The following is a 12,549-nucleotide window of genomic DNA, read 5'->3' on the forward strand; positions in this document are numbered from 1 at the left end:
AAAATCCTATTCGAGTTGCATTGACTTTGACATATGATGGTTTCGGGTGCATAAGATGGCAAAGTTTTAACCTGAAGGGAGATTTAGCAGCTATTAGGCTGCCAATTTTGCTAGGACTTTGAGAATTTGATATGTTTTGGTTACAGAATCAGCCCAGTGAGCAGTGGCCTGGAAAAATTTTGTCTTGAATTTGTTGTGTCAAGTAAAATTTCTCTTTGAAAAGAAAGAAAAGAAAAGAAAAAGATATCCAGCATCAGCTACAAAATTCCAGATCAAATTTGATCTAGTCTTACTTACTATGGAGCCCTGTCGAGGGTAAAACTTCAGGTATAAGCATGGTTGTCCTCCCCTCCAGTAGTTGGTTCCAACCTGCAGGATAAATGTTTACCTTTATCTTAATGAATGTGTCTGATGTGTGCTGTCAGATTTAAGCACTCGAGACTTGTGTATTTCTGAGATATTATAGTATTGATTGAAATAGATTGGAAATCCATCTAATATCTTGATTTTAGATGACTTGGAAATGGTAAAGACTCTATGAAATGATGCATATAAAATATGAACTCTCTGCAGAGAGTCTTTTGTTTGAACAGGCCATCCATTGTAGTTGACTTTTATTACTGAATTATTTACAGAGCTGTCAATCTCCTCCGTCTTGCCATAAACATTCTCTTGGTCCATTAATTAAATCTAAAATATTTATACCTTATGATTCCTGATTTCAACTCTGCAACAGTCTCAGAATAGATATGTAATCTAAACCACAATAATTAGATACATTAATCCAAGCTTCTTGTGAAGCTGGCACCCGATGTGATACCTAAGAAGAGAGTGATGTGCCAACTGCTGGTTTTCTTCTATCATTGTTTGGATACTTCTCACCGATTGGCTTACTTCTGACTGATCTTATCTATACTGCTACACAGATCATGATGCAGGATCTTTCTGATTTGTTTGGCAACAGCCATTCAATTAGGGTGCTTCAAATATATTTTTATGGGTAAAAGGAATGTTCAATCCTTTTCATATCTCTATCAAACCTTTTATCCTAAAATGAAAAATACTAGTGCTTTATCCTATCTTATATACTTTAACTCTTAAGTGTGAGATGTGCACCCACATGCTAATGCTTGAGAAGCAAGAAAACTCGATGAAGATAGGATTATAAATCTCAAATTTATATACTTTTTTCCTTTCTTTCATCTTCCACAGAAAGGAGGTACTGAAATAAAACTATGGATGTGTGTTTGCATTCTTTACTCAATTCTCAAATTGCTGACTCTTAAACACAAGTTAAGCTCTTCCTTTTAGGTCTCATTTCTCTGGTCAGGTGGCTTGATATATCCTTATCATTATGTGCTAATCATTCTTTATTGCAGTTCACAGTGACCTATCAGGAACATTTTGTTTTCAAGCCATCATCACTTCACCTATTACTTGGCAGCATATCATTATCGAGGTCTCATTGAACATAATTCCCCAAAACTAGTTGTCTTTAAATACTCATTATCTTTCTTACCATTTCATATTAATATAAACAAATTCCAAATGCTTAGTATAAGCTGAGATAAAGCTGCTGAGAACTACACAGCTATCCTTCACCACCTCCCTATAAATCCCCAATGCATGTTTCTGATGCAGTGAGGAAATTTTGCAACTGTCAAATCAGATTAATCAGAGTAAAAGTCAAAGATGCATCAGTCAAAGGATTCAGATACATTAGGCACATGTTGTATGACCATCAAAGCTTGTGTATCACATGTGTACTGTGTGAGGCAGGATGGTCTCTTTGGAGTGTATACTTTTGTCCTCTCTCTTGTTTTCACTGTGTTTCTTGTTTCTGCTGTCCCAGAGACTGCAGGTAAGATTCTTGCACTCTTCACTGGAATCTCCCCCATCTTGTGGTGTTGGTGGGGTAGATTTGTCTGGTAACTTCAACATGTGCCCAAGCTTTCTTATCTCTTTATACCTCTCATGGACTGAGAAATGTATGATTACTACTTATGTCAGGTTTGGTTCATCAGATGAAAAAGCTCTGTAATGCTACTTCATAGCTGCACTTTTAAGTGCATGAGAAATCATCTATAATAAGTATGGTAATACTTTATATATTTAGGATTAATTACATGCATATTTATTCGTTGTTATACTTCTTAAAGAAAAATATATTCGGTTAAAGATAATTATTTTTTATTATAATATAAATTTTAAGATTATCTTTTTCTTACTAGAGATTAGGTTACCAATGATTCCTATTCTCATCGACATAAAATCTTCTCGATAAATTATTATTATTATACAAATATTATTATATATGCATTCATAATTTATTCACATTATGATCTAGAAATATATATAGTCAAATTTTGTGTGGGTTGGAATGATAGTGTATTTATCAATTTAGGTCTGAAATGAAATGAAATAAGAAAACTTTAGTAAATAAATATAGGGTAACATTTCAAAAAAAAAATTTAAAAAATTCTCGTAAAAAAATTTAAAAAATTATCGTAGAGTATTATTTTTTTAAATAATAATTTTACCTTTGGCCCATGTCGAACCTGCTTCTCCTTTTCTATGTCCCGTCAAACTTGTCATCATCTTCGTTTCTATATAATGGATGATAACAATGATCTTGTTAGACATTTTCTTACTGACAAGGGTCGTGAGAGAGAATGACGAAAGTCGTCATCGTCGTTCTTCTTCCTTTCTCATGCAAGAGCGACAAGGACGAGATGAGTTTGACAATATCTATTTAGGCAATATAGAGCATAGGCGATAACAGATTCGATAAAAAAAAGGATAAATTTATCTTTTTAAATAATAAGAAATACCATGTGAAATATTTTTAAAGTTTTAAACATTCAATCACAATTTATCAAAGATGAAGTTTTTTTTGAAAATTCGCCCATAAATATATCCATTTATTAAACAACTTTATCCTTTTTAAGTATGTCACGTAGATATACACCTTAGCAAGTGAGTGAAACCTACAAACGCAAACAGAGTAAAAAGGACAAGGAATGGCTGCGGCCCGACATGACCGCCAAGCACGCATGACGAGAGGAGAGACGGGCTTCACTGCCATGTCTATCAGATCAAAACACCACAGAATACCATCAGCCATAGCCAGTGAGAGTGGAGGCTTTTAGGTGTTCTGTTCTCCCTATTCCTAGTGGTGGATAAAAGAGCTTCCAGTTGTGGTTTATCTTCTCAGACCGTGGCTCACTGGTTTTGTGCCTCACTGTCTCGAATGTCCTGAAAGGCACCGTGTTTGTTGCTGGAATTCCTTTCCTGTGCTCGATCTTTTCATCTTTTTTTATTATATCTTTATTCTTCGTTTCCTGGGAGTTTTCCTCTTCGGGTGGCTTAAAGCTATCCCAAAATTGCAGCAGAATCCAATCTTGATTCCTGGACTTACTGCGGTGGGTTGTGGGATTTCATTTCCTAGAAGAAAGGTTCCGCCTTTTTGGTGCTTGTATTGGGTTCCAAGATTCTCCGATCCTTTTATTCTGGTTCTGGGTGTTATCGGAGACTTCGGTTGAACGAATTGTTCTTGGATTTGATTGAAGGCTTGGGATTTTTGGGCGTTTCTTCACGAAAAATCCCCTTTTTTGGGTCGTAAAATGAGCCTTCAGGGGTTGTGATCTGACATGAGGGTTTTATCATGCAATTGCCACTTTCCTCTTGACTGCTGCTCCGAGTCATCGGTTCGCTGTTACCCGCCTTGCACTCCCAAGTCGGAGTGGGGAGACGCCCAAAATGTTTTCTCGAGCCCGGCTCCAGTTTCTATGGCTTTGGAGGAGAAGGCATCTGATGAGAAGGTTGTGATCGAGCAAAATAGTGCAGAGGATGTGAAGGTTGAGATCTTTCTGAAGAGCTGCCTAAAGAAGCCAAGAGTATCGGATTCAGGACAGGTTGGAAAGCCCAATGTTAAATGGACAGATTTGTTGGGTAAAGAACTTGTTGAAATCAAGGAATTTGAAGCAGCGTAAGTTTATCCTTACCATGCTTACTGAAATGGTTCTTATTGCTTTGATCTTTACAACGTTAAAACTTGCATTACTTAATTCTATGTATGTTTGATGTTATTGTAATGTTGTTCTATGGTTAGCAAAGGTCGAGACAGCGATCTGTCTGCTTATTTAGATAAGCATTCCTAGATAACAATTGACTGAGCTTTAGTCAAGTTTTGCATTATGATTTTAGTTCTGTATTCACATCGTTAAGTTCGATGCTGGATTCGTTTGTGCATACTGTTCTATTAAATCATGGATGTGAAGACAGACTTACGCACTGTCTTGCATTATGCTATCTGCAACTTTTTATGACATTGTCCTTTATGGTTTAACTTTAATCACATTCTCCAGAAAGGATATTTACAATTCCTATGTGTTGTTCTCAAAGACTAACACTTCTAATCTCTTTTTGGTTTTCGTCTTTGGAAACTTAGGTATACATATTTTATGGGATTTAGTTTGCGAATATCTGGGTTCCCACTTAAAAATATGACTTGACTGTTTTGTTTGACAACTAACTTGTCGTTTGTAATTTTCATAATGTCATTTTGGATGTTTTGCACTCCTGTCTTTTTTATTATTGTCTTCAGCACACAGTGTACATTAAATGGTCACCTTTCTTAGCGTAAAATATAGTTAGGATTTTATTTTGTTGTCAGTCATTGGCTCAACCCGTGGGATTTTGGTTTTGGTAATTTTAGTGCATTGTGGGTTTCCTTAAAAACCTGCCTGGTACACCTTTAAATGGTTTTCACCTCAGAAATATCTGCTCAGCATCCTCATCTCAGTGACGCAAGTTCTTTTATAGATATTTTATATTTCCTAACTTAACGTTGCGTCAGACTCGTCTTACAGAGACCCAGGGCAATAAACAATGGTACTGATGTTTCAATTTATTTTATTTACTTGAGAGATGATTAGGAGATTTTTTGACTTTTGTGGATACAAGTCAAGTTAATTGGAGGCTAGGCATTAGTTAAGTAGATACAAGTCAAGAATCAGAGCAGGCTAAGATGGATATGTCATATCAATTAATTCTCCTCATTTGCTCTGGTTTTGGAAATTACCTTATCAGCTGTTATTTTCTGTAGTTACAACTTCAACTTCAAGTAGCCTTTTTTCAAAATTTAATGAAAGTAAAGGTTAAAATTGATGAATATGTTATTCTATTAAATTTATATAATATGGAGGTTAACACAAACCATAAAGAACAAATCAGATCTGGTACTGACTCTTCTAGTGAAAACTAAGACAGTATATAGAGCTCTCCTGTTATGGTCAAGACTGATGTTGTCTCACAAAGCTGGCACACAACTGAATACGATGTGTCCTTATCGGTTCTGCAGCGGACATTAACGTTCATCTTGAGTTTTTCAAGACGCCCAGGTTGCAGTACAACGATGTCGACACTTGTTTGCTTAAAATGCTGGTATTGGACAATATGCTGAATTTCAATTTGAGTTACTTACCGACTCAATTAAAATGGAGTCTGTGGTAAGTTGTTTGAGCTCAAGTGTATCATGTTTTACCATATCTATGATATTTTATCAAAAGTTTGTCATAGTGATTAGGTGAAATTAAAAGTTACAATTTGCATTTGGTAAGTAAATTGGGAATCAAATGAAATTAGAAGGGTAGGGTTCATCGTGGTGGATTAGGTTAAGCTAATACATTTGTGTTTTACCATGGACTGAAGCTAAGAATTGGACTGAGTCATAAATGGACTTGAAAATTAAACTAGGTCAGAATTGAGTTTATTCGTGGGTTTGGGATTCACTCGAAATTGTATTAAGAGTTGAACCTGGAGTCCTATTTGGACTTGGACTTTATTCAAGGGTTGGGTTGGGTTAGGTGGATTGGATGCCCAACATCCATTATTTGAGTTATATTGGTTATAGCCAGTTTCTGATCACACTTGTCGGTTCACCCACTAAGGAAGCTATAGTTCCGATGAGTTTCTGCATTTCTGAATTTTCATTGACTTTCCTTAGTAATTGAAGCCTCTGATCTGTAACAAATCTATCATGAATTAACTTCGTGATAACAAGAGGGGAAAAAGGGAATAGTGTGACTTCCTTTCTCTTGCCGTAAAAGTTGATGATATCTGGTGAATTTCTTGCTTGTTATCTGCTTCAGTTTTTGTTTTTATTAAGTGAGCCTTTATATTGGTTGGTTACTGTTACCAAACTTTCATCAGCCTCTATGATGGGTTTCTTCATAAATCATCTAATCATTTTATTTGAATATTACTATGGATGCTTATGATGATTTGACAACCGAAGTTGATTTCTGATATCTTATTCCATTATCTTAATATATTTTTTTCTTGCCTACAGTGAATCTGAAGAATCAGAGGATTTCACTGATGACAGCATTGGATGCCTTTGTGTTGTTCAATGACAAGGATGTACTTCTCTAAAACCTTCATGGAAAAACCAATGCGAACTGCTCGATGTTTGATTCTGCTTGCACTTCTCCATCAGAGTCAATTAAGTCATCAATCATCCAGCTTTTCCTGCTCCTATTTCGATTCCCTTCTGCCGCTACAAGTCAAACTTAAAAAGTCAAGCAGAAGCAGTTGCTCTGGAGTGGCATTGATTGGGTGCATTTCATATATTGGATGTAGTTGGTAGTAATGTAAAAGTTTAAATAAAGTAGACTACAGTGATGTCCAGAATATCCAGTTTCATATGTTGGATTTTATAGGAAGTGATTGTTGAACTTCTTCCTTTTTGCATCAAATGTTGGTTGTTTCTTTACTGTGGATCTTTCTGAAGTGTTGATGCAGTCTGTATACATTGTCTTAGATTTTTAATGATACAGCCTAAATAAATTTAGCCAGACTTTTCTTAACACTGTATAATTTTTTTGGATCTACCCATTTTGGCTTTTTATGAACATAATTCATGTATTAACAGGACAATTTCAATAAAGAGTAAGTACATCCTAATTTGATTTAATAAATGTGATTTCTTTTTTTTTTTTATATAAAAAGAACACAGAACAACCACAAGAGCTTCTGAGTGGATTGAGATGAACAAGGAGCTAAATTTATTGCCATATACCTACTAACTATTTGTTTGTGTCAAGTTGTAGTCTACCAATGACATCCCACTGCCAACATAATCTGAACCAGAATGACTGATTCAAAGCTAATTGTATTAACAAATCAGAATAATATAATCTAAAAAACCAGCTTCAAGTCCTGCATTTAACTTATGCTTTAGTCATTTTATTTAACATATAAAAAAATTAAGAGAAACCAATAATTGCTCAGAATCACAATTTCAGCAGAGTGTAATGAGGCACAGTTACTTCTACATTAATATGCCTTGTCTATTAGAAAGATAGGTCTTAATATACAGTAAAAACAAAAATATACTTCCATAATGGCTCTATATTCTAATGAAAATTTCTAGTTATCTGGAAACATATTTAGCTATATTAATCTTAAAAATACTTTGATTTTTTTGCCATTATTCATCATAATCTATGAATTAATTGCTGACTGAGATTAAAGGGACGTACAAGTGTCAGGAAAGTGGCAACAGATTTGGGTCTTCTAGCTCATCTTATCAACCTTGTGAAATCAATAATCTTGCATGGCTTAATGAAGAGAGAGAGAGAGAGAGAGAGAGAGAGAGAGAGAGAGATTGGCACTTAAAGATATGCTTCAGTGACATTAAGCTCAATCCCATGCTTGAACTTGAGTTGGCTCTTATCTTATCACCCTCATTTTGACCTGCTCTGGATTGAACTAATTGTAATCAAGATCATGCAACAAATAGTCTGATTTATGATGTCATGGCTTAGTGAAGGAAGAGAGAGAGAGAGAGAGAGAGAGAGATAAGATAATCTTCGATCACATCAAACGCCTGTTCCTATGCTTGAAAAGAGGATGATTCATACATCAGCATCAAAAGAGAGAACAAAGCCACAGAGCTTTCTCTTAATGTTGTGTGGGTATATAGTAATTTTCAGTACACATCCGTCAGCTATATTTATAAGCTTTAAAGCCTTATCTCATTATAAATATATTAGGATTTGGTAGCCGCATTTTGAGCGTGCATCATTGATTATTCCACCATCATTCCTTCCGAGAAGCTTCCACCATGCTCCAAACAATCTTACAGGCATTTACACCCCCCCTTTACCTCCTCTTCCGAGGTTTCAATGTTCAGCTTACATCCATGTCTAACCCTCATCCGTCCACATCTTCACCGTAATCTCTCTCTCTCTCTCTCTCTCTCTCTCTCTCTCTAGTACGGCTTATGTCTTCTACTGCAAGAACTCCATTTCTTGGACATGGAAACAAATCTGTGGGATAAGAAAAGAGCTCTTATATGTTCCATAGGTCGATGCATGATAACCATCTTTAGTAGTACCAGGCGAGGACAAGTTTGTTCCGTCTATCTTTTCTGTTCTTGTCCTTCCTTCTTCCTTCTTTCTCTTCAGTGAGCAGATTATTTCTTCTAGCACTTGTTTCGGTTGGTGGCATCTACTTCACCGTAATTTTCCTTTACTTGCTTCGCATGATTTAGCTAACTGGTTTGATCAAATGCATGCATGCAAGCGATGAGAAGTTGCTGCTTTGAGAGTCGCAATCAAATAACCCTGATGCTGATCTGTAAGTAGGGGAGGAGAGGATGGTGATCACAGGGAGCAGCCAGCGGTAGGAAGTGTTGCAAGGCAACCTTTAATGCCAGACGACGGCTACCAGTGGAACAAGTACGGTCAAAAACACATCAAGAACATCAACAAGACCAGGCAAGTAACTACAAGCGTATCAGTTTGATCTTAAGTTGTATGAGAATTAGCTGCTCTGAAATGTTTCTGCCGCCTTCAACTCCATTATCTCATGCGCAGGAGCTACTTCAAGTGCCGAAACAAGGAGTGCAAGGCAAAGAAGAGGGTGGAATGGCCTCCTGCTGATCCATCCAACTTGAGAATTCTCTACGACGGATCGCACCACCACCATCCTCCAGCGGATTCACAGCAGCTCCCCAGTGTTGCAGGAAACCGGTACGAGCTTGGCAACCAAGTTTTCGGTCGACTTAACGACCACCATAATCCCTAATCTATGGCTTAATCCTCATCTTGTAATGTCCCAAGATGAGCTCAGACTATGCATATAGCAATCCCACGCAATAAATGAAGTCCCTTCTTCTCTTTCAAATGCTTTCAATCCAGTGACATATTCTTTCAAGGTGAATTCAGACTGCAGGTACAAAGGTGTTGAATGCTGAATGCTTTAAGTACTCCATTGGTGAACATGAGAGGATCTTTAACTGCGAGCAGACGATGAGAACAGAGAAAGACTAGATATCATAGGACTGATAGAATAGTCATAACTTTAAGTTCAGAATGACCAATCTGAATTGTGGTTCAACTACCACGGACAGCTTCTGGATAGAGGAATCAGCTCAACTGTCGATGATCTTAACTTTGATTTGGATGACGGAACTATATACTATGGAGATGATCATTAAGAGGTTCTATACGCATCGTTACTTTGTTTTTGATGGTGTGTTTGGCACAATTTCCTTCTTCCATATATCAAATAATGCATGTTTACGACAAATTAGACTCCATTCAGATCGACTTAATTGATTGTGCACCAGTGTACGTATATCAGAGAGAAATCACGGCAAGTGTCAAGTAGACTCGTAACAAGCTAATGATATACCATGTTCTGAAGAGACAATTATTCCTGGTGATTGACACATTACCAGGCAAATCGCGTTCTTCGAATCAACTAATTGAAGAGGCCCAAAACTCCAAATCACCTAAAAATTTCTGTGACCAAGTTTTTCTTGAGGATCAAACAACTTTGGAAGCTGGTCATCTTAATCTTCGTGAAGTATGCAAAGAGCATTTTGTTATTATAATATGTTATTATAATTTTTTTTAAGGATCAAACATAAAAATCATAATATGTTATTATTTTATAAAAAAATTTAATGTTAAGTCTAAAATCAAATAATAATAGATCTAAATATTTCGCATGCATACCATTCGATGCTGCTTATTGTCATCGGATTCGAAATGTATAGTAATACCGATCTACAAGGAGAACTAGACTCGTCTTTTTTTCTCTTTATATCCTTCGTAGAACGATTATGATTGATGAATTTAGGAAAGGTAAAACATCGGTTTTAAAAAATTCTTCATTCGATAAAATCGGATTGGAAAGATAACTTGAAATCTCGTTCGTAAGCGTAGTGAAAGCAATAAACAGGTAAGATAGTTTGTAGTAAAGATAAATTATAAAAATGAAAATACAAACTAAGTTTTATAGTGGTTCGGTCATCGTGACCTACATCCACTCCGTTGATTCCTTTTTCGTCGATACCACCAATATCCACTAATGATCTTTCTTCACTGGGCGAAGATCAACTACCCTTTTACACTATTTCTCCTTTTGATAGGCTCAGGAGAGAACTTTTACAACATCTCTTTCTTAGACCTCAGAGAGTTTTCAATTTTTTTCTCAACTATTCTTTCCTACTTTCTACTCAAATTCATGCCTTACAAAACAGGAAAGAGTGGGGTGTTTATAGGCCCCAAATAGATTCAAATTTGGAGCTCAAAATTTAAATCCCCGAGATTTTGGGGTACGGGCAGTGCCATCGCCTATAGTCTAACACTATACGGTACCACCATCTAGTTTGGCGGTATCATCGCCTAACACATTGTCACTGGGCGGTACCACCGCCTGACAGCCTCAAAGACCAAGTTTTTTGAGTTTTCCAACTCACAAGTGATTCTACCACCTGTTCTGGCGATGCCACCGCTTGACCCAACTTTTGGGTTACTAAATGAGCCTCCTAATGAGCTCAAATCAGTCTCAATTAAGGCCCAAATAGCCCCTAGTTAATATTATTACGCCAAAAGCTAACTCAATTGGCTCTCTAAACTACTTTGATCTTAGACAAATAATTATAAAGTATGAATCCTTTGTTCGGCATGTTATTGATTCATCCGGCACTCGTCCGATCCTTCACCGCATCGTCCTCTCCTTCGGTGGATTGCCCAATCGGCATGTTGACTCCTTAACTTTCGATCTCCTTAGCGTAATGTTCGATCCTTCGGCTCGATGCCCGAATTCACAGCACGAAGCCTTCTGTTGACACGTCGACCGATCCTTAGGTCGATGTCTAATCTTCTGACATGTTTACTTCAGCCCAATGTTTCGATTCCTCTTACTTTAATCAATTTATCTCTCTTTGATTGAAGGTAGTCCTACGTCACTAAAAGCTGTAGATGTCGTAGAGGGGGGGTGAAGAAGGGCTTGAGAAAGTGGGACTCGAGCACACGATAGAAGAGGGAGGAGGATGTTGTGGAGGAGAACAGGGTGGCGAGGTTATGGGGTGAGGCCTGGGGAAGGAGAATCGGGGATAGGATGAGAGCATAGTCGACGAGGTAAGACTTCAATTTTAGGCCAAGTAGGATGTTGGAGGGCTTGAGGTTGACATGCACGGTTGACGGGTTGCTTTGGTGGAGGTAGAGGAGGCTGGTGGTCACGTCCTCTACTATCTTCAAGCATGATGTCCAGTGTAGCGATCGCTTGGTATCTACATCGATGTCGACACATATATAAAGGGGGAGGGGTTGAGGCTAGAATCCACCCAACAGGTCAACGATGAGGTGGCCACCATTTTCATTATAGACACTATGGTAACCACCACCACCACCACCTGCATCAACGCTGATGCAGTTGCTGCTCAGCAACTGTGTTAGGGACGATGCAGATGCAGAGCAGCACGAGGTTAGCGATGATAAGATCGACGATGCACTCCTCATGAAGGCGGGTGACGTCACAGTGAGAGCGAACATTTTCATTGTTGGAGTTAACCAGACAACTACATCAGCGTCGACACCAACGATGCCACCGTCTGGCCAATGGTATCATCATCCACCATCATTGACGCCAGCGACATTATCGTTCATTACGATTGACATCGTTCATCACCAAACGTTAGAATTATCTATTTTACTTTTTATTTTCTTATCATTCATAAAATTGACGTTGTAAGGATAAAACCATTTATATGTTTCATATGTCAATATTATTATTTAAAATTTAGAGATTGAAACATTAAAGCCAATTAACCAATTAAGGTAATGTATAATTACTCCGAGACCAGTACATTCCTAATAATTATAGATTATCGCATTTGAGTGGATGATCGAGATGTGACGATCGAGAATTATAATGGCTCGTACTAAGAAAAGGAGGAATTAGAAACAAGCGTGAGCACACGGAATTCATGAATCATTGTACCCAGAATAGTCTGTGCCACTCATCTTCGTTGACTTGATTGACTCAAAATAGAAAAGTCAACTCATAATAAATAAATAAGCAATAATGTCCATAAATCCAAGTTGGCAAATCTAGCGTCCTATTTTGACTCGTGGTTTGTCTCCAATTGAGCCATTCCACCACATCTAAAATTCCTATACTTGGATTGTGACATGCCCACCTGCCACAAATAATGTTCATATAAATTATTCAGTTCATAATCTTTTTTTT

General features: G+C 37.2%; 2 protein-coding genes across 4 annotated transcripts; both read left to right on the forward strand.

Annotated features, from left to right (window-relative positions):
• The first annotated feature begins 3,007 nt into the window (after positions 1-3,007).
• Positions 3,008-6,857, forward strand: LOC135635574 (uncharacterized). Its single transcript, XM_065146743.1, has 2 exons — positions 3,008-3,988; positions 6,353-6,857. The coding sequence occupies exons 1-2, from the start codon at positions 3,651-3,653 to the stop codon at positions 6,414-6,416; spliced, it is 402 nt and encodes a 133-aa protein (XP_065002815.1). The 5' UTR covers positions 3,008-3,650; the 3' UTR covers positions 6,417-6,857.
• Positions 6,858-8,141: 1,284 nt separating this feature from the next.
• On the forward strand, positions 8,142-9,474 carry LOC103983091 (probable WRKY transcription factor 3). 3 transcript variants are annotated; one of them, XM_009400251.3, is made up of 3 exons: positions 8,142-8,238; positions 8,652-8,783; positions 8,883-9,474. In XM_009400251.3, exons 1-3 carry the CDS (start codon positions 8,207-8,209, stop codon positions 9,091-9,093), a joined length of 375 nt encoding a protein of 124 aa, XP_009398526.2. In that variant the 5' UTR covers positions 8,142-8,206; the 3' UTR covers positions 9,094-9,474. The 3 variants fall into 3 exon arrangements, 1 of the variants encoding a protein (XP_009398526.2); XR_010495649.1 differs by lacking the exon at positions 8,142-8,238 and adding an exon at positions 8,249-8,524; XR_010495648.1 differs by lacking the exon at positions 8,142-8,238 and adding an exon at positions 8,249-8,503 and having other exon boundaries at positions 8,590-8,783.
• The last annotated feature ends 3,075 nt before the right edge of the window (positions 9,475-12,549 follow it).

The sequence above is a fragment of the Musa acuminata genome, chromosome BXJ3-4 (genome assembly GCF_036884655.1).
Source record: "Musa acuminata AAA Group cultivar baxijiao chromosome BXJ3-4, Cavendish_Baxijiao_AAA, whole genome shotgun sequence".
NCBI lineage: Eukaryota > Viridiplantae > Streptophyta > Magnoliopsida > Zingiberales > Musaceae > Musa > Musa acuminata.